Source organism: Drosophila hydei, unplaced genomic scaffold (genome assembly GCF_003285905.1).
Source record: "Drosophila hydei strain 15085-1641.00,03,60 unplaced genomic scaffold, DhydRS2 tig00000063-arrow-pilon, whole genome shotgun sequence".
Classification (NCBI taxonomy): Eukaryota; Metazoa; Arthropoda; class Insecta; order Diptera; family Drosophilidae; genus Drosophila; species Drosophila hydei.
The window spans coordinates 7,105,432-7,126,803 of record NW_022045657.1 but is presented as its reverse complement, the minus strand read 5'-3'; the positions used below and the strand labels follow the sequence as shown (position 1 = coordinate 7,126,803).

At 40.9% G+C, this 21,372-nt stretch overlaps 5 protein-coding genes across 5 annotated transcripts; 3 read left to right on the top strand and 2 right to left on the bottom strand.

Moving 5' to 3' along the window:
* Window positions 1-63: 63 nt before the first annotated feature.
* Window positions 64-706, bottom strand: LOC111601476 (cyclin-dependent kinases regulatory subunit). The gene is made up of 2 exons (XM_023318062.2): window positions 570-706; window positions 64-508 (listed from the first exon to the last, which is right to left on the bottom strand). Exons 1-2 carry the CDS (start codon window positions 626-628, stop codon window positions 286-288), a joined length of 282 nt encoding a protein of 93 aa, XP_023173830.2. The 5' UTR covers window positions 629-706; the 3' UTR covers window positions 64-285.
* Window positions 707-1,047: 341 nt separating this feature from the next.
* On the top strand, window positions 1,048-1,791 carry LOC111601475 (baculoviral IAP repeat-containing protein 5). The gene is made up of 3 exons (XM_023318061.2): window positions 1,048-1,304; window positions 1,363-1,542; window positions 1,608-1,791. The coding sequence occupies exons 1-3, from the start codon at window positions 1,173-1,175 to the stop codon at window positions 1,737-1,739; spliced, it is 444 nt and encodes a 147-aa protein (XP_023173829.1). The 5' UTR covers window positions 1,048-1,172; the 3' UTR covers window positions 1,740-1,791.
* Window positions 1,792-1,847: 56 nt separating this feature from the next.
* Window positions 1,848-3,052, top strand: LOC111601474 (single-strand selective monofunctional uracil-DNA glycosylase). The gene is made up of 2 exons (XM_023318059.2): window positions 1,848-2,277; window positions 2,398-3,052. Exons 1-2 carry the CDS (start codon window positions 1,987-1,989, stop codon window positions 2,926-2,928), a joined length of 822 nt encoding a protein of 273 aa, XP_023173827.2. The 5' UTR covers window positions 1,848-1,986; the 3' UTR covers window positions 2,929-3,052.
* Window positions 3,053-3,259: 207 nt separating this feature from the next.
* Window positions 3,260-4,089, top strand: LOC111601396 (tRNA-specific adenosine deaminase 2). Its single transcript, XM_023317940.2, has one exon. It carries the CDS (start codon window positions 3,358-3,360, stop codon window positions 3,838-3,840), a length of 483 nt encoding a protein of 160 aa, XP_023173708.1. The 5' UTR covers window positions 3,260-3,357; the 3' UTR covers window positions 3,841-4,089.
* Window positions 4,090-4,156: 67 nt separating this feature from the next.
* On the bottom strand, window positions 4,157-20,230 carry LOC111601444 (serine-rich adhesin for platelets). The gene is made up of 3 exons (XM_023318020.2): window positions 20,122-20,230; window positions 4,636-10,673; window positions 4,157-4,570 (listed from the first exon to the last, which is right to left on the bottom strand). The coding sequence occupies exons 1-3, from the start codon at window positions 20,228-20,230 to the stop codon at window positions 4,283-4,285; spliced, it is 6,435 nt and encodes a 2,144-aa protein (XP_023173788.2). The 3' UTR covers window positions 4,157-4,282.
* Window positions 20,231-21,372: the final 1,142 nt, after the last annotated feature.

The following is a 21,372-nucleotide window of genomic DNA, read 5'->3' as shown; positions in this document are numbered from 1 at the left end:
TTTGTACACATGGCGTACGTTTTATATTTTAGGTAAATAAAGTTAAGGAAAAATTCGTTGAAAGACTTTTTAAATATGTGTGACTGAATGGCCACAAATAACTTAGGGCTATAATTGTAACAATGTATCAAAATGTGTGTGTCCTTATCCTATTGTAAACATATTTTACATCAAGGTTACTGATGATAAACTCCCAATCTTATTGAATACTGTTTAACATTAACAATTCTCGATGCCAAATCTACTAGCCTCTGCCTCGTCTGCGTCTTCCATTAGTTCGTCCAATTATGCGCAAACATTGACATTGTTGGCCGCTGTCGGTTGCGATGTGGATGCCTCTTCCTCGACGTGTTTGCGGCGAAATAGGATTACATGCGGCTCTGGCGCATGCATCATGTAGTGCACCCAGCCAGGACTTTGTTGAACACCTAGATTGCGCCATTCCGTTTCCGTCATTAAATGCGATTTGGGAACATGCTTGGCCAAGTCAGGCGGCAGAATTACGTGCCTGCAAGTTATATATCGAAAGTTAAAGAAATGTTTTTATTTTAAGTCTATGATATATTTACCTGTACTCAAATTTGTCATCAAAATACTTTTCAGAGTATTGAATTTGATCTGCGGGCATTGTAAATAATATTTATTTATTATTCGAGATTTCAACTTATTTTTTGTGGCGGCAAAACGATAAATATGTTACAATAATTTTAGTGCTGACAATTGCCAGCTCTGGTTCCTTTTTTTGAACGGTTAGCTGAACTTTGTAGTTCAGTTCAGTACAATAAACTCAGCTGTACCATACGTGATATGTACATTTACATACAACTTAAGTAAATAATTGTCTTAAAAAGCATTGACAGTAACAATTAATCAACATTTTGTAGACCTCGATATATCAATTTATATTGTAAGAAATATAACTATATTTCATTAAATATTTATTTTTAAACAGCGCGACCGTTAATAACAATTCGATATTTAATTTCAAGCTTACACTCAGCTGGTACTGTTAACCAAGATTCATTTTGGAACTTCCAAATATGTTATACTAACAGAAAATTATAGAGTTGACATAGAGCAAGAACGACGCACTACGCTTGGTTCAATTTGCTTTGTTGTTTTTGTGTGCACAATTTATTTGAAATTATTTATTTCAATAGGCAAACTAAATAATGGACTTAACAAGTACAATGGATGATGCCAAGCTCGAAAGATTCCGAGAGCTTAATTTACTTGAAAAGCATAGAGTAGAGAGTTTTAAGGATTGGCCCTTTTCATCAAAGTCAACATGCAGCATCAGCAAGGCAAGCGAATTGTAAAACTGGTTGCAATATATTTCTAAATGTGTATTTCATCGTGCAGATGGCAGAAGCGGGGTTTTATTGGACTGGCACCACGCGTGAAAATGATACAGCTACTTGCTTCGTGTGCGCCAAAACCCTAGATGGTTGGGAGGCCGAGGACGAGCCATGGAAGGAGCATCTGAAACACGCGCCACAATGTGAATTTGTTAAAATGGGTTGCGCAGAAAAGGACTTAACCGTAAGTGTGCAGACATCGAGGCAACAAACAATGTTTGGTATTAAAAAACATTGATTTTCTTCCAGGTGGAGCAATTTTTAAACATTTTTGGAACTGTTGTTAAGACCAACATATCAAAGAATATTAAGGATTTTAAGACAAAATTTGTGAAGGACAATGAAGCAAAGCTGAAGAGCTTCACACATAATCAATCTTAGTTTCAATATTATTATACATATTTAATAAATTACATCGCTTATTTTACTAATGAAACTTGTATTTATGCCGCTAATTTCTTAACAGCGCGCTGTTAAAAGTCAACCAGGTGGCAGCTCTTCAAACTATCAGCATTAAAATGTGTATTAAACGAATTAAATGCTGCAATATTTATTACAAGTTGTTAACCGAATACAGTTCGGTGTGAACATCTATCCATGAAAGAGTGAAATTACATATCGTCTCGTCATGTTGAGACGCAAACTTGATAAGCAAGCGGAAGCTTTAGATATAAAGAAAACGAAAACAACAGCTTTGGATCCACAACAGTCAATTGACCAACGATTTTATACATTTGAATGCAAATTAAATGAAGAATTATCAACGATTGAGTTACCAGCGGAAATTGCATGTGCTTACAATGCTGTAGAGTATGCGTCATCGTTGCACTGCGCATTTTTAAAAAAGTACTTGAATGGAACCAAAAAAGTCATATTCATTGGCATAAATCCTGGGCCAAAGGGCATGTGTCAGACAGGCGTAAGTGTATATGTAAATATATTTATGAATAAATAAATATATATTTATATATATATATATATATTTATATATATATATATATATATATATATATATATATATATATATATATATATATAGATACCTTTTGGGAACGTGGGCACCGTGCGTGATAAGATGCAAATCTCTGGCGAAGTGCACCAACCACCTAAGTTGCACTCTAAACGACCTGTTACTGGCTTAAATTTCGGAAGTGAGGAGCAGAGTGGGTTGCGTTTGTGGAGTCTAATTGAGAGTTTGGCTGGAAGTTTGGATATATTTTTTCAACAATGCTTTGTTCACAACTTGTGTCCTTTGGCGTTTTTTGATAAAAATGGTAACAATATCACACCTGACCACCTGAAAGGCACTTACAAAACACTGATACGCGATAAGTGCTTGGATGCATTGGAGAAACAGCTTGAGCTGTTGCGGCCACAATATGTTGTGGCAGTGGGAGCATGGGTTGAGATGGAGCTAAAAAGGAGATCATCCTATTGTAAATCAACCGCAAAAGTCATTCGATTGAAACACCCAAGTCCGCGGGTGCCCAACAATACTAAGTGGTCAGAAGAGGCGACGGCTATGCTGGAAAAAGAAAATCTTATCAAGTATATGCGAAATATGCCTTGAGGCTATTATAAGTAATGTGAATTTCCTCGAATGTTTTAATGCCTTTGTATGCTTGAAAATGTAATTAAAGAGATTTTGAATTGTGGTCAGTGTTACCCTATTCTCACTAGTTGACTAGACAACCACACAGTGACTGAGCAGTTGATTTTTACTGATATTCTTGTGCCTTGTTAAAAATATATTAACAATTTTTTATGCAATGATTTGTAAGGGTATAAAAAATTTAGCTAAATAAATATAAATGCAAGTAATGGCATAAAGATATATATTTGAATTATGACCAGTGCTGTCACACTGGTGCTATAGAGTTGCCAATCATACGGTGTGAACAGCTGATTTTTGCTTATTTTTCTGCTTGCCTGCGTCGTGGCGTCGTAGTCTATTCTGTTTTTGTTTGTCCGCTAATAAATCGAGATATTTCCATGAGAAATGGCCACTTTTATGGAGGATGCTCTTGTAGAAGCGAGGCGAGCACGTGACGCAGGCGAGGTGCCCGTTGGATGTGTGTTTGTGCACAATGACAAGGTAATCGCACGTGGCGGGAACGAGGTGAATGTACATCGGAATGCAACACGTCATGCGGAGTTCATATGCATCGATGCCACTTTGGCTTACTGTCGGGAGAAACGTTTGCCGGCACGCCAGGTGTTCAGTGAGATTAGCGTTGTGGTCACTGTGGAGCCCTGCATTATGTGCTCTGCCGCATTGCATACGCTTGCCGTCAAGGAGATCATCTATGGCTGCGAGAATGATCGATTCGGTGGCAAGACAGTTATAGACGTTGCCGCCGTGGTAGGACAACAGATCAACATAACGGGCGGTGTGCGAGCTGATGAAGCCATGTCGTTGCTAAAGGACTTCTATAAGGGTGAGAATCCGGCAGCGCCACCCGTCGCAAAGAAGAAGAAATGACTGGATCATAGTTAAAAGAAGAGAACAAAAACAGTAGTCACCTTAAGCCTCAGCTTGTGTAAAATCTTTTTGTATATGTTTTAATTTATTATAAACTTTAAGCATAGAGTCTAAGCTAAATATGGCGTTCAGAACGTTACATTTAATATAAATACAATTACTGCGTGAATTGCAACAACATGTGCATATAGTTAAAGGCTGTGCCTATGCAACTGTTACAGGAAATCGAAAAAAACTTATTTAATCGCACCATCACCAGAAATTGTTATTGTTAACCCTTGTGAAACTTATTGTAATTGCACTAAAACCTAAGCTAGTCTTTTGGCTCGTCATTTGCTGCGCAAGCTGCTCGAATCTGGAAGCGTGCGCAGCAAACAATTGCGATTGCCTTTTACAATTTCTATATTAACGCTATCGATTTATTAAAATGTATGTATATGTTTTAGATGCGCAGACTGCGACGTCTGTGTCCGATGTTGACCCACTCCAGAGGCACACTATCGCCCACATTGTATGTAGATGGAATGCAGCTGCTAAGCTTTCTAGCTGGCTCGCAACGACGGCTGACATTCCAATAGGCGAAGCCTTGCGGGCAGCGATATATTTGTCCCTCGATGTGGCCTGTTTGCTGCGAGTAGCCACATTTCACGAATACTTGGCTACATTCATCCTGATTCAGTGCAAAGTGTCCCTCTTCTGGACAAAGAGGCTCTGTCGAATGAATTGGCACCTAAACAAAGACGACCTTTTAGGTTAGTAAAAATGCGCAAATTGTTATAAGTATCAGATACTTGCCAAGTTAAGTGGTTGCGCTTCCTCCTCAAACAGCTGTGTGCGTGATGATCCCTTGTTGTAGCAGGTGTCATTGGGTCCCGGCTTGGCACAACGACATGATGATTCCTGATAGACGGTACCATTGGGACATTGGAATAATACAATATTCAGATTCGAATCTGAGTTTTCATTGCATTGGTAGAAGACTCCGCATTGTTTAGAATGCCGACGGAATCCAGACGGGCAGACAAACAAGCTTTGATCCTCAGTAGTTGGTGGACAGGGAGCACTTGAGTTGCTAGACGGCTCAGGATTTGGTTTCTGTTGCTGCTCGGTAGTTGTCTCGATTGGTTTATATGTAGTTGTATCCACTGGCTTATTTGTAGTTACCTCCACTGGTTTATTTGTAGTTGTCGTGTCAACTGGTCCACCTGTAGTAGTTTCTGTGTTGGTTGTTGTTTCTGGCTTAAGTGTTGTCACCGGTATAATTGTGCTTGTAGGCATATCTGTCCATGGTGTTGTTGTTCCACTCGGTTTTGTTGTTGAAGTCATGCTGCCAGAGGAGCAGTTACCTGATACCTGATCGGCATAGTTGCATGTATCCAGCGACGTGTCCCAAACTGTGCCTTTTGGACAACGGAACTTATATACTTGATAATTATCCTTGTTCTTGGTGCAGCGATAGTAAATGCTGCAATCCTCAGGATCAGCGTGGAAACCTTCACCTGGACATTTAAAGTTGACTGACGGCTCCATAGTAGTACCAGTATTTTCTTCAGTGGTAGTTGGAGAATAGCCTGGCATTGATGTTGTAAATCCAGTTGTTCCTGGGTACATTTCTGTGGTTGGCTTGCTGATTGGATAGTCCGTGGGTTTTGTTGGAGTATCCGTTGGTTTCTCCGTGTAGTCTGTGGGTTTGGTTGGTGGCTCTGTCGGTTTTGTTGGTGGTTCTGTTGTCTTAGTTGGTGGCTCTGTTGTTGGCTTTGTTGGTGGTTCTGTTGTTGGCTTCGTTGGTGGTTCTGTTGTGGGTTTCGTTGGAGGCTCTGTTGTTGGTTCTGTTGTTGGCTCTGTTGTTGGTTTCGTTGGTGGTTCTGTTGTTGGCTTCGTTGGTGGTTCTGTTGTTGGCTTCGTTGGTGGTTCTGTTGTTGGCTTCGTTGGTGGTACTGTTGTTGGCTCTGTTGAAGTAATTTCGGTTGTAGTTACGGTTGGATTTGTTGTCTCGTTTGGAGCTTCCGTTTGACCTGAACATCCCGGCACATTCTGCGCATGATCACACGTTTGTATGTCTGCATTCCAAGCTGTATTCTTTGCGCACATGAACTCATGCTTCGAGTATGAGTCACCTGTTTTTTGACATCTGTAGAATTTTCGGCAATTGTTGGGATCAGGCATAAATCCTTCGCCCTTGCACTCGGTGCCAGGTGGTAAATTGGGCACCTTGGTTGTAGTTTCGGGCATTATCGTTGTGGTTGGAGGATTTGTTTCACCTGAAGAAGATTGAGTGGACGTTGTCCATGATGTGGGTTGACTTTCAGTTGTTGTTGGTTTGCTTGTCGTTGTCCATAGCGTCGTTGGAGGTTGATAAGTAGTTGTCGGCTCAAATGGAACACTTGTAGTAGGCTGGTTAGTTATGGGTTGGTTAGTTGTGGGTTGACTGGTTGTGGTCTGCCTATCTGTTGTTGATTCCGTGGCTGGTTCAGTTGGACCATTTGTCGTATTTGGCTCCGAGGTGATAGGTGAGTTCGTTGTCACTGGCACAGCTGTAGAAGTAGGCTGCTCTGTGGTATTGTCACATGGGCCCTTATCAGACTCTGTTGTAGCATTGACTGGGCCATCTTCAGGTATTGGGTTGCACATATTCAAGTCGTGATTGCAGGTTTGTAGGTCCTGGTCCCAAACTGTGCCAGCGGCACAATGGAAAGCCACCTGGTCAAAGCCTCCCTTGCCATTGCTAATGCAGCGATAGAATTTAGAACAGCTGTCTGGATCGCCAATGAAGCCCTCAGATGTACACTTCACATTTGCAGTTGAGCTCGTTGGCTTTTGCGTAACAGGCTTTTGGGTAGTTGGCTTTTGCGTTGAGGGTTTTCCTGTTGTTGTGCTCGGGTTTTGGGTTGGTCTTTGCGTTGTCGGTATTATGGCTGATGTTGTTGTGCCAGAGGATTGCGATGAACCTTGACTAGGGGTAGTGGCGGTTGAAACTGGCCGTTGTGTGGTGACGCTGTTGCCACAGCTTTTATCTTTAACGGCCCAGGCATGATTACAAGCCTCAATCTGAGCATCCCATACAGTTCCGGGGGGACAAGAAAAGGCTACCGTATAGAATCCACCTCTATCATTATCCACACAGCGATAGAACTTGGCACAGTCTTTATCATCTCCTAGGAACTGACCATTAACATTACAATTGCCAGAAGGCTTTGGTGACGGTGTGGAACTAGAGCTACTTGAGCTGGATGTTGTAGAGCTTATATTGTTGCTAGATTGAGAGCTTGAAGATGTCGTTTGTTCTGTGGTGGATGAAGTGGAAGATTGGTTATTGTTGACTCGCTTGCACTTCAGACTCTGCATGTCAATCTGCGATGGATGGTTACAGCTGTTGGCTTCGGGATGCCAAATGGTATTTGGTGGGCAGGTGAATGATACTTTCATAAAGCCACCCTTTCCGTTGTCAACGCAACGATAGAATTTCGAACAATTTTCATTGTCAGCTAGGAATGTTTCTTCACTCTCACATTTCTCTGCCGGTTTAAATGGCTTCTGAGTTGTTGTTGTGGCTGGTTCCTGGTTAGAGGATGATCCTTGATTTGAAGATGATCCTTGATTGGACGATGAACCTTGATTGGAAGATGAGCCTTGATTAGAAGATGATCCCTGACTGGATGATGATCCTTGATTTGAAGACGATCCCTGGTTAGAGGAAGATCCTTGATTGGACGATGAACCTTGATTGGAAGATGAACCTTGACTGGATGAGGATCCTTGATTGGACGATGAACCTTGATTGGAAGACGATCCTTGATTGGAAGACGATCCCTGGTTAGATGATGATCCTTGATTTGAAGACGATCCCTGGTTAGAGGAAGATCCTTGATTGGACGATGAACCTTGATTGGACGATGAACCTTGATTGGACGATGATCCTTGATTGGACGATGAACCTTGATTGGAAGACGATCCTTGATTGGAAGACGATCCCTGGTTAGATGATGATCCTTGATTTGAAGACGATCCCTGGTTAGAGGAAGATCCTTGATTGGACGATGAACCTTGATTGGACGATGAACCTTGACTGGATGAGGATCCATGATTGGACGATGAACCTTGATTGGAAGACGATCCTTGATTGGAAGACGATCCCTGGTTAGATGATGATCCTTGATTTGAAGATGATCCTTGATTAGAAGATGATCCCTGATTGGATGACGAACTTTGACTGGAGGACGAGCCTTGGTTAGATGACGATCCTTGGCTCGACGAAGAACTTTGATTAGAAGATGATCCCTGGCTGGATGATGATCCTTGATTGGAAGACGATCCTTGATTGGAAGATGATCCTTGATTAGAAGACGATCCCTGGTTAGAGGAAGATCCTTGATTGGACGATGAACCTTGATTGGAAGACGATCCTTGATTGGAAGACGATCCCTGGTTAGATGATGATCCTTGATTTGAAGATGATCCTTGATTAGAAGATGATCCCTGATTGGATGACGAACTTTGACTGGAGGACGAGCCTTGGTTAGATGACGATCCTTGGCTCGACGAAGAACTTTGATTAGAAGATGATCCCTGGCTGGATGATGATCCTTGATTGGAAGACGATCCTTGATTGGAAGACGATCCTTGATTGGAAGATGATCCTTGATTAGAAGACGATCCCTGGTTAGAGGAAGATCCTTGATTGGACGCTGAACCTTGATTTGAAGATGCTCCTTGATTGGAAGATGATCCTTGATTGGATGACGATCCTTGATTCGAGGATGAACTTTGATTAGAGGATGATTCTTGATTAGAGGAAGAGCTTTGGTTTGATGAACTGCCTGTTCCACTGGCCATAGCCTTGCATTGTTCCTTTTGGACATCTGTTGGATGGTTGCAGCCCTTTGAGTCGGGATCCCAAACAGTACCCGGTGCACAATCAAACGCAACCTTATCAAATCCGCCATTTCCATTATCCACGCAACGGTAGAAGCGCGCACAGTCCTTTTTATCAGGCAAATACGTTTCCGTATGCTCACACTCGCCGTCAGGAGTTGGGGGTTTTGTTGTTGTCGCTTGGGAGCTTGAAGAACTTGTGGAGTTTTGACCAGATTGATTGCTGGAGTTTGAAGAAGATGAAGATGACGAGCCTTGGTTGCTACTCTGATTGCCAGAGGTTGATGATGAGGATGAGCCTTGATTGCTAGCTGACGAACTTTGCTGACTGCTATTTGATGTTGATGATCCTTGCTCATTGTTAGATTGGTTGTTGTTATTATTATTGCTTGAAGTGGAAGATTGATTGCTGCCACTGGAAGTGCTGTTGCCACTTTGATTATTTCCACTGCTCGAAGAGCTAGATTGTATATTGCATTGCTTCTTTTGATCTTCACTAGGTAAAATGCAAACTTTCTCCTCTTGACCCCAAACAGTGCCAGGACCACAGGTAAATGGCACCATCTCTAAATTACCATCGCCATCTAAGCGACACCTGTAGAACTTGGCGCAATCCTTTTGATCTGGTATGTACGTGTTCTCGTCCACGCATTCACCTGATGCAGGTTTGTTGACATTCTGATTAGTTTGGTTGTTGGAGCCACTGGAAGATTGATTGTTTGATGAGCTCTGGTTGTTCTGATTGTTGCTGGAAGATTGGTTACTGCTGGCGCTTTGATTTTGGTTATTGTTATTGGAACTTTGGCTGCTGGAATTCTGGTTGTTGCTAGAAGACTGACTGCTACCAGAGCTTTGATTATTGCTGGAGGATTGATTGCTTCCAGAGTTTTGATTCGAAGATTCCGAACTGGTATGCTGAGCGCTGCTGGTGGAACTTTCTGTGCTGCTGGAGGACTGATTGCTGTTTGAGTTTGATGATTGCTGATTGCTGCTCGATGTAGATGACTCCTGGTTGGAGCTAGATTGGTTTGTCGAACTGTTGGAAGACGTCGAGCTATTAGACGAGGATGATGTTGAGGAGCTTGTCGATGAACTTTGCTGACTGTTGGAGGAAGATGAGGACGAGGTGGTATTCTGATAGCTCGATTGGGATGACTGTGTCGAGCTCTGCTCATCGCTCAGTGGGGCGGCCTGATTGCGACAGCCGCCATTGGCACGAACTTTAATTATATGGTTGCAGGACTGTAGTGACTCATCCCAGGCGGTGCCGTCCGAGCAACGAAAACCAATTTTATTATAGCCGCGTCCATTGGAGATGCAGCGATAGAACACGGTGCAGTCAATGGGATCACTCATAAATCCATCATCCTCGCACGACACACCCTCCTCACCGCCAGAGCGCAAAGATGATGAGCTCGAAAAGGATATGACTGAAACACCACTCAAGCCTGTCAGTCCATAATTTGTGGGCAACTGATTTGCAGTAGCATAGGTGTGCAGCGCCAAGGCGGCAGCGGGTGTGACGCCGCTATTAAGCATCACATTATGTCCATTCTGGTTATTGACGAGCCCATCAAATGGCAGCTGGCTGTCTGTCTCCTGACTGACATCGACTTCGTTTATATACTGCTCGCACTCTCCACGTCCGGCCAGCATTGGCGGCAAGCACAATTGGAGGGTACGCGAGAAGACTGTGCCCTCCTTGCAGGCGAACATGTATGGTTTGATATAATGCTCGGAACGCTTCTCACAGCGGTAGTAGATGCGACAGTCGTAGTCATCGGGAAACAGGCCCTCCTCCGGGCAATAGAAGGCGACATCATCAGGGGCACTGCGTCCATAGACTGACGAAGATGTAATGTCTGCAATAAAAGTCAAGCGATATAGTCGTATGTAAGTTGGATTTAGTTGGAGGCCATAGCGATTAAAGATATAAATTAATATTGTCACGCCCAGCGGCACTGGCGGAGTGCATTTCAGTCAAACGTTTGTCAAAGGATACATACGTTATATACATGCAGATATATATGGGATATGTGCTCGCAATTCAGAACCGGCCGCTGGAACAAACCATTCAACTGAAACTTCCTGTCACAAATGCCCCGCCTGAATATATTTTGCTCAATTTCGTCTGACATTTTGCGCTCGACGTTCTCTCTCGAAGCGGGATTTTTCGCGTTGTCAAAATAAAATTGATAATTTATTGTCATTCAATGGGTGAGCGTTTTTTTTTTCTATCTGTATTTGGGATCTGCTTCTTCTTATACTGCTGCTGTCGTGCATTCCAATAAATTTAAATGCATTTATGGCCCTTACAGCGGAACAAATTCATTTCGAAAATGAATTGTGTATTTTTTTATTCACGTACCCACAACATCATTGGCCACAACCATGTTTTTTTTTTAATTTTTTTGACGACATGCCTTATAAACCAAATTGTTGTTGCGGCATGCAAATCTGGCAAAAACATTGTAAACGCGCGTCTAAAAATTAGACCTCACTAGGGATTGGCATAAATTTGCATCAGTCACTATGCGATTTTTATTGGAGCCATGTAAGCCAAAGCCAATGCTTTATGGCCTGACGGCGTGCTCTCAACCATACAGGTCCATTTACTCTGCCAAAATTGCCAAATCCAAGGCCCATAAAACTTAATTATGGCAAATGTGTGTAGCTCACAACTCCTGCTCAGCAAAATTTCCACTTTTTTTAGGTTTTTCTTTTAAAATGGATTTATTAAAAATTTTGTAGCTCCTGTGCAAAAAGAAAAGATATGATTTGCTTAATGCTTAAGCCCAAAGTCGTGTGAACGGATTATCTTTGTCATATAAAAAGTAATTTAATTTCGATCAATATAATCAGTAATATTTATGGAAGATTACTTAGCTTTGCAGGGGCGTAAACTGTTAACCCAGTTATCCAAGACTTTACTGATAGTTTCTTGCTTTACTCGATATGTGCTTTGAGTCGCCTTTGCATTATATAAGATACTAAAGAGTTTTGTTGTGTATAATCTAATTGGTGGCAACATAACTGATTTGAAAAACTCGCTGACTACTTCCAGAAATACTTAAAATTCTAGTAACTCAACAAATCCCATAAGCCACTTTGCATGGAAAGAAAATATACAATTTTAATGGAAATATTATAATATGCACGAGACCCAAAAACACAGCTCCCATTACTTGCGCAGAGTACGCGCATGGCGCTTGCTGAGTCTAAATTGACCGTTTTGTGATTTTAATTATATATGATGTTTACTTTAGAACTTATGCAAACTGAAATAAAAGGAGCGACCGCAAACTTATATGGCGCCCAGCAGGCGACAGGCGTAACGGGTCCCAGGCCACTGGCTGACCGCAGAGCATGTCCGCAAATAGTTTTGGATGCGCCATGTTCCGGGGCGAGAAAGGCACTGCCTAAATGTGTGTAAGTGCGTTGCGTTAAAATTTCAATTTGCAGCATTAAAGCACATTATGGCATAGTAAATGTAGTTATTAAAGCTTAAAATATTCGCTGTTGGCTCACTAGATACCCTGCCCGGGTGTAATACAAAAAACCATGAATTTGCCATGTGTGATACATTCAAAGGCAAGTGTATAACTATATATCTTAGTGATCTGTATTAATTTTAATTTCCGACATCTATCCATCTGCGTGTAGTTTAGTTTATACTACATATGAGTAGCTTCTAGCTTATTGGGCATATTGTCCTATTCTTTGCATATTTAAATATGTATTGTAAGGTTTTATCTACGATATAATAAACAAGAAGATTGCAGTCAAAAAACTGTTGAAGCTTTTCTGTCAAATGTCAAAACATTAAGATTGGAATTCATCTGGAAATTATCTACAATGCTAAGGCATGCTTGCTATGCTAATTTAAAGATATCAAAACTTATTTAACAATTCGGTTGCGTATAATTGGACTTAGTTATTATTCAATGCGTTTTTGCTGACAAATTTCGTGACGAGCCTGAGCGGCGATTTGATTACCTTTCTTTGCCTTGCAGCCAGACTAACACAATAAGCCAGCTCATCCTATTCCCTTTTTGTGTAAATGCCAACGTAGACAAAATAAAAGAATTCAGATGTCAGTTTTCATTTTGACTTTTTCCATTGCATTCCGGCGAGTTGGAAGCTATTTTCGCTTTGTACAAGTAGTTGCATGTTGTAAATATGATATTTGGAATTTGAGCTGCTGTCCAAGTTTGTCGCTCCCATGGCATCTGCTACTACTACTACTACTACTACTACTCCTCTTGTTGCTGCTGCTACTTCTGGGCTTGGTATAATTTCATTTGCGTCTGGTGGCATTTTGTCGCTAACTTTATGTTGAACAACGTACGTGTGCGGCCAGGATGGCGTCAACAGTTTTATGGCAGATATACCAAGAGAGACAGAGAGAACCAAGAGATAGTGAGAAAAAAATAGAGAGACCGTGATGAAGGGAGCAGAAGAAGTAAGGGAAAATCCTTTCATACCCTATTCATAAATATTCTGATCAACTAAATTGATTTAGGATACTTTCCACAAGTATATGTATTATAGATGTATTATATTTATATCTTATAAATTGGCATCTACGTTTTACTATTTTGTAAATTATTTAAAAATTTTCCTCTTTATATGTCCGTGAAATCGACATGAGAAGTTCAGCTCAGGTGTGTAGCTTGTTTAAGCAGAGTATCTGACAGTTGGGAACAGTTGGCTTGATTACCTAAACGGATTCTGTTTTTCTTTTTCTTTTAAAAGTGGGTCTTTGGCGCGGCATTAGATGCGCCAAATGACCAGCCAGAAGAAATTCAATTTATTATGCAGCTTGACTTTTTTCTGACATTCTGTGAGAGATGACAGTGCGCCTGATGCTGTGACAGTTGCTTCGTATGAAGCCTGGAATGGAAAAAGCAAACTGTACGCTAATTCCAACAGATGTCCTTGTTGAAGATTCCGTTTGCTGTTTGCTGCTCCTATTTTGCCCTTTGCTCCGCTAGCTTGCGATTATAGATTTTGGTATGCGATGCGGCAGCTGCGTTTGAATTTCGCGCTGTGCTGCGCTTGAACAGCTTTTAATATTGGAAGTGTCCTTGAAAACATTGCAGTGACCAGTGCACCGAATCCGACAACATTACTCATACGCAGCGTGCGACACAGTCGTCTTTTTTTAGTGTGCAAGCATCCTCATTGGCATGCATTATTCATTTTCAGAGATAAACTCGGTAAGAAATTGCTGACAGCTGCCATAAAAGATATTTAATATTGAACTGCTTTTTGTCGCACACTTAAATGGAAATTATATTTGACTTGGCAGCAATTAATTTGAATTTCAACAACTTAAGAGCTTCAGTGCTTGTCGTGTCAACTAAGTAGTTGGGATGGCACGGAATACCTGCCTGCCTGCCTGCCTCCATGAGTGCCTGCTTGCCTGGTTGCTGGTAAATTAAACATAAAGCGCTTTTAGTTAGAATCACGTTCGTCTCAATTAAACTACATTAAATTCAATTAACAAGCAGCAGGAGGCAGCTGCGCAAAATATAAGCAACACTCCCATTACGGTTAGAGGCGAGCTGAAGGGCAAAAATCTTTGTATGCGAACGACCTGACCTACTATGGCTGGCAATAGAGCCAGTGACATTGTCTTTCTCGACCGGGTCTCGTCTACGTTACAATTGACTTTCATTACTTCTTACAATCATGTTGCATTATTGAGCGTTGTCACATTGGACAGGCCCGTTGAGATGAGAGGAGTCGGCGCGTCGACGACTCGATGACTCAACGATCCCAAGACTCAACTGCTCAACTGCTCAACTGCTCAACTGCTCGAACTGCTGCGTGCTGCACGACGCGTTAGTTCGTTCGTGTAATTAAGTTTAATATTTAATTTAATTGCATATTGTAGACATACAGTTACAACAACTACAAAAGCAGCAATGGCAAATGACTCATAAAAGGATACAGGCACGCTCCGAGACATCGCCTTGCTCAAAATTATAATGAAAGCCGGAAGCGAAAAGGCTTTCAGACAAAGTTGAGAGTATCGTCGTCTTAGCCTCACCCACAACAACCGATTGTCCAACAAACAAGCAAAGCTGAAGGCAAAGGTCCAAGAATCGGTTGTAGCCAGCGTCCAGGTTCGTGACTGCCTTAGCCCCAGCAGAGTTCATATATGTGCGTTGCCTAGCGCTTAGTTACTTTATTTTATTTCTTTCGGCTGCATTATTATCATTGGAGTTGTGCCTGACCTGCTTATGCTTGGTTACTTTATGTTCTTGGCATGGGATTATGGCATGTTAGCAGTCAGTTTGTGTCAGGCCTTTGGGCGTGTTCACTGTATTAAACAAGTTGTTCTTGGCCATCTAATGAATTGCGTTTGCAATCCAATTTGCCAGCCAAGCTAATGTTGTGTAGCCATATGTCTGCTGCATATGCAATATTAATCAAGCTATTTAGCTCTGTCTTCAAATTGATTAATAAACATAAATGTTTATGTCTTATAAAGATAATCAAGCTGTATATTTTTTGACCAAAAGGTTATACACTAGCGTTATTTAATATATATGAAAATAATTATAAAATCAAAAACATACTTGCTAAATACTTAAATGGATTGAAAATATTGTTTGAAAGTAATTTTATCCCATGCACAAGCTAAATGCTGAATATAAAATTATTTATTTAGCAAAAGGAAATGACAAATATTTGGCAAAGCTCCAAATGCATTTTTACTCAATACTAAATCGAATTTATATGGAAAACCATTTGTTAGTCTTACAATTTATTTGTTAAGTAAAATTAAAGTAGTAAAAAGCTTTGACTTCGTTGAACTGTCAGTAAAAATGAAAATAAACTATAAAACTAAAATTCGTTAATTAAATTTCAATCTTATCATAGTTGCCACCAACACATCTCAACTATCACAATTATGTTTTTTAACAGCTTTTGATTTGACACTGCAGTCTACTTGGGTATGCTCAATGTTAACAATGTATTTCATTTGTTTCTAGCAAAGTTGGCCATTTCCTAGGGAAACGTCAATAGCCGGAAGTTATTAGGCGTGAAAAGTTAGATATTTGCATGTATGAGTACCTATGCTAACCATTCAGTAACAATCTTAACAATGACTGTGTTGAAGGCAGCGGGAGTCTGTGTACAGCCCGCGGGATTCAATTAATTTCATTTGTAGTACGCCGCAACGAAACGCTGCAGGCGATTACTAAACACACACACACACACACGCAGAGACACAGGAAGCACACACGCTGATACACCCATACTTAGGAAAAGTTGTACTTACAATATTTTCAATTAAGCTGCAACAATACCACAAGAATAATAACAATTACAACAGCAAAAGCAACAAGTTCATACAATGCAGAACATGCACGTGTGTTAGTGTGCTTAAGTGTATGTGTGTGTGTGTGTGTGTGTGTGTGTGAAAGTAGGAGTGTAGGGCAACTACACAAACTCCCATGCCACGCCCAGTTACTTTCGAATACGCTGGCAGGCAGCAGAATGCTAAATTAACTGAGGAGTGCTGCGTAGTCTAGCGGGTTCGGGGCTGTTTCGTTGGTTACCTATACGTCTATTGTTTTTCGCTATGTAATAGATACGCCGATAATAGCAGTACAATAAACTGATGTGTACAATAAACGCTGTGACTAACAGCGTTTGAGGCATTGATTAAATTAATAGCTGACAATGATTTAATTTATGGTATTAGAGCAAAGTCGTTGAAGCATTGTTGTCTCTGTTGTTAGATAATCGGAGGCTAATTTTAAATTCAAAGTTGCTTTATACTTAAGTGAACTTGGAAAGCTATTAAGCAGTACTTAAAGAATTAAATTCTAAGACAGTGGCCTGTGAATTGTTAACGCAGGCTTAACTTGTTAAGGTCAATAACATTGTGCTTATAATTATAAATTAATAATTTTGTAGGCAAATCTTCAGGTGTGAAAAACAACAAAAGGTTGGCCTTAGGACACGGAAGCTCTTAACCTAAGTACGCTTTGTACAAAAGCAGACAGAATACAATAGACTAGAATAGTCGTATGCATCTTCAGCAGCTGCCACTGGGCAAAGGTCTTCCGTATGCCATGTAATTTATCTGACTTCAAAACCGTCAACAAAGTGCTACAAAAAAAAAAAAAACAAAAACAAGCTTCAAACTGCAATTCAGACTCGCAGCTCCAAGTGGAAGTTATGCACGTGTTAATTATTTATAAGAGTATCAGTTGAACTGAGACTAGAGAGGCGGAATACCAGACAGCTGGCCATAAGAAGCTATCGCGCTGCAAATTCCTGAAAACTGAATACTTGAACTTCTGGCAAGAGTTCCGTGGAATAAATTATACAAATTATTATTTAGTCAGGCAGTGCGGCAGCAACACCTACCTAGCAGCTGGTTGCAAGCCACACTCTCAGTGGCAATGCTTGCCTCTGAAGCCCGGCCAACGATCCGGTTAAGGCAAAAGTTATGCGCAGACAAATCGCTTATTTAGATTAGAGCTGACAGCTGCGCAGCCGCAGCGGCAGAGGTAACTGGTTGCAATCTCGATTTACAGTCGGTTTGTTTAGCAATTTCCTTGTTGCATCGGTGTTGAAGTTGTGCCAACAAGATTGTTAGCAGGATTTCGGGATGCTCATGCCCGTCGCACCCTCTATGGGCGTTACTGCAATGCCAACTAAATGTCTACTTAAGTTAAGCGCAGCTATCACATCGTTCCTTTGCAGCTGCTGCTGCAAGCCTATCTTTGCCTTTGGTGTGCGATCATTTTCAATTAGCCGCTCACAGTCAGCCGCATAAGTTGTGGTGCCTGTGTTTTATAAATCACAGCCCAAGGCAGAGGCAAATAAAATTACGTGTAAGACGGTGGCTATGGCGAGCTGTGATCGCAGCATGAAGTGAGTATCATCAATGATTAATGACAGATCACATGAGGTGGGCTAAGTAGCACTTAAGGATTATTAAATGAACTTCTGCTTTGCTTGAAGGCAGAGCGTACATAAAAGATAAGAAAAAACGGGAGTGCGACAGCTTTTGCGTTGACTTTGCGCATTTGTCATAATAAAATCAGCATTTGCCTGGGTCAATAGATAGCGGAGGCTGAACGGAAAGACAGACGAGGATTTCCCGGCAACTGCTTAGGGCTGCAACACTTATCAGCGTGTTGACAGCCATCACTATGGTGGCAGCCAGCAAGGGGAAGTGGCAACAGCCACAGCAACAATGAAGGCCTGATGGCAATTTTTGCAATTTCTAATTTGCCTTTCACCCACTTGTTTCATGTGCAACTGCAGATTTCATTTCATTGATTGCGACGCGCAGTAGCAGGAGGCAAACCCTGTGTCGTTGCTGCTCCTTGTGCTTCAGTGCCTGCCCCGGGGAGCTGTCTGTTTGCGCGTGGGATCCTTTGCAGAGCGCGGACGTTTGCCCAGCTGAATACCACAACATGCAAAGGAGCAATGTAGTTGGGAACATTATTATTGAAATGACTAATTCAATTTCAATTCCCATTGGCCACTTGTGGGTTAGGCAGCATTTAAGCTGGCTATCGCTTTTCGCTTAAATAACAACAACGACAACAAAATGTTGACTTTTTTGCGATGGACAAACTAAATTCAAATCACGTACGGTGTCCATTGCCATTTTTTGCTGACCAATTTCCCGCAGCTGCAACAAATCAAAAAGCAAGCAGCAGCTTGAGAGTCATGGCGAGTTGACGCTAGTCGAGTCGAAGCATGGCGGGCACTAACAGGCGGCGTCCGAGCGAAGTGCTAAATAAATTGAAAAATTCTAAATTTTAATAAAAATTGTCGCAATATGGCTATGAAATTGCCATGAGCTGTTGGCCACCGTCACCCAGGAATAGCAGCAGCAGTGGCAGTGTCAGCGGCAGCCATTCCATGGCATATCCATGGCAATCACGTGATCCGCATTCGTTGCATCGCAAATTCATTTTGCATACTCGTTCATTGAATTAAGTGAGTATATTGGATTCATGGAATGTCCGTCTGTATTTTGATACAATCAGCTAGACTCTCATAGATTTGAAATTTGAATTTTATTCATCTATATCAAATCAAACCATAAAAACTTTATATTACACAGCAGTAGTGAATAATACACAGTAGTGAATAAGTATTATGCAGTCGGTAGCGCCTGTGTAAATCTTAGTTGTTTCTATTTTTTGATGCTAGGCATCGAGTACTCTGTGCTATTGATATGTATTTGCGAGTAGGTTAGTATGTAGGGAATTCTGATATGGTTTTTCTATTTTATTCTTCGATTTTTCATCGCTATTTTATACCCTCCAATCGATACAATTGGGTGTGTCTAGATTTTCTATAGAAGTCACACTGTACTAGATATAGAGAAATTTACTACAAAATTAAGTCAACAAAGAATATTTTAGTTGTTGCTTTCAGACTCTTAAAAATTTCAGCTCAATGTCTATACAGGATATACACCAGTTGAGACAGCTTTGATTGGGGTTTTGCTGTGGTTGATGCGGTTGAGTGTCGAGACGAAGGATTTAGTTTGTCACTATTGAATCGGCCTCGTAAGCCTTGCTGACATTCCCTATGTGATTTTGTCACTCATATTTCAATGGCAGGATATAGTCAGCTCTGTTGAACTGAGTTTATTGTCCTTTTTTTGTGAGCTGCGTTGTTCATTGTGCAAATTGCTTAATCCCGTAGTATATTTATTGCACATTTCAATTAAAATTTAATTGATACTGTGCTGACACATTTTAAAACTTGTTAAGAGGTCAAACTATGCGTGGAATGAGCTTTAATTCAAAAAATATTATACAAAGTTTATATTATATATGACATGATGCAGATTAAATAAATTCAAGCAAGGCACGTACATAGAACTAAGTATATTATAAAAATACTGTCAGAGACTAAAAATTCCTTTCAGGGTATAAGCGCACATAAAAATGATAATAATTGGAGCAAAAACAATTCCAACATTTTATACAGTGAACGTGAACATAACAACAACATTTTTTTTGCGCAATTTTAACATTTTAATTAATAATATTTTGCAAGCGTTTTTATCTGTAGGCCACAATGCAGCAAAAAGGACATTGTGCCTTTGTTTGCCAGTGTGACTTCGACAGATAATTAGTTTTTGCACTTTGATATCTCGAATAAGTGCATTTAAACCTGGCATTGAAAATGTGTCTTTTTGGAATGATATATATCATATCGGTACTACAAGCTGAACCAAATTATGGTCAGTGTTTCCCATTCTTGTATTTCAAATCAAGCCATTGGTCGTTTGATATTTGATAAAGAGCCCAAGTAACTGGGATGTATTTGTAGAGATCGCTTAAATAATATATTGAGTGAAAAATTGTGACTTGATATATTTTGATATGTTGTGTTAAACGTTATATTTACCTCGAGCTATGGCGGCGCCAATGCAAGCGCCGAGCAGCAGCAATCGGCAGAGCCAGCGTATTTCCGTCGTCGTCGTCGCCATTTTGTCGAGCTGCGAGAATGGCGTCATCTTTGGCGCCAGTGCGTTTTATGTTGCCAAAATGTCACAACAACTGCAAAAGGAGAATAGGAAGTGTTGAAATAACTGTGTATGTGCAATATGCAACAAAAGAATGCGTTTGATTTGAATTGTATAAATAGCTGCCCGTTTAATGAAAGAACTATGCAAAACATTAAGTTTCAATTAGAGAACGAGGCAATCTCCAACGATCCTTACTATTTTGCGCATCATAAATTCCAAATCAATTTCGCTAATTAGCAAATGTCGTTGGCAATCAAGGATGCTTTACCAGAGCTTAGACAGCAGTAGCAGCAGCAGGCATCAAGCACAAGCACTTTGAAGATGCCGCCGTTAAATAAATTACGCCACGTGGCGCAGTGGCAGAGACAATGTCAGAGGGACCCATGTGAAAAACTAACTAGACTAACTCTGCTTTCCGCAAACAGCAGCTCACTCTTCGTTGGTCAATTTGACGCCTCCCGTTCGCTTTCATTTTCACAATTTGCACGCGCACTTCCTTTGCGCTGTCGCTTCCTTTGCCCGTTTGGCTTTTGTTGTGGCCCCAAAGTCCATTTAATAAGTTAATTGTAGCTGCGTTGCACTTTTGCCGCTTTTGAATTTATGATTAGCTGCAGCCAAGGACGACGATGATGTGGGCTTAGTTGTCCGTTCCAAGTATTTAACGCGGCTCAAAGTTGGACTTCTTGCGAGTCGGCTTAGATTTTTTTTCTACTTAGTCGTTTTGTAACTTAAAGCGAGAGCACGCGGTTCACATAAATGTCAACTGAGGTCCTGCTGCGTATTATGAAGTAGACTTTTATGCATTTGTAGCGCTTCCCTTTGGATAGCATTGCCATAGGAATGTCAGGCAGGCTAAAGGACCCAACATTATCGCCGTCCTCGTCGTCATTATTATTATCGTCTGCGTTTTTCCTGGTAGTTCTACGTTGTTCCTGCTGCTGACTGACTTTGTGTCAACTTAATAATAATGGCTTACTTTTCTTTGCCTCTCTTTGCTGCCGACACAAAGTTTCAATGTACAGTGGGTTCGATTATAGCTCGGTCAGCATAATTGACTGTAACTCTTCGAGTGTGTTAATCCGTTTTAGGAAGGGTTTCGTTTAATATTCTAATTAATTTCTAGTAGTTTT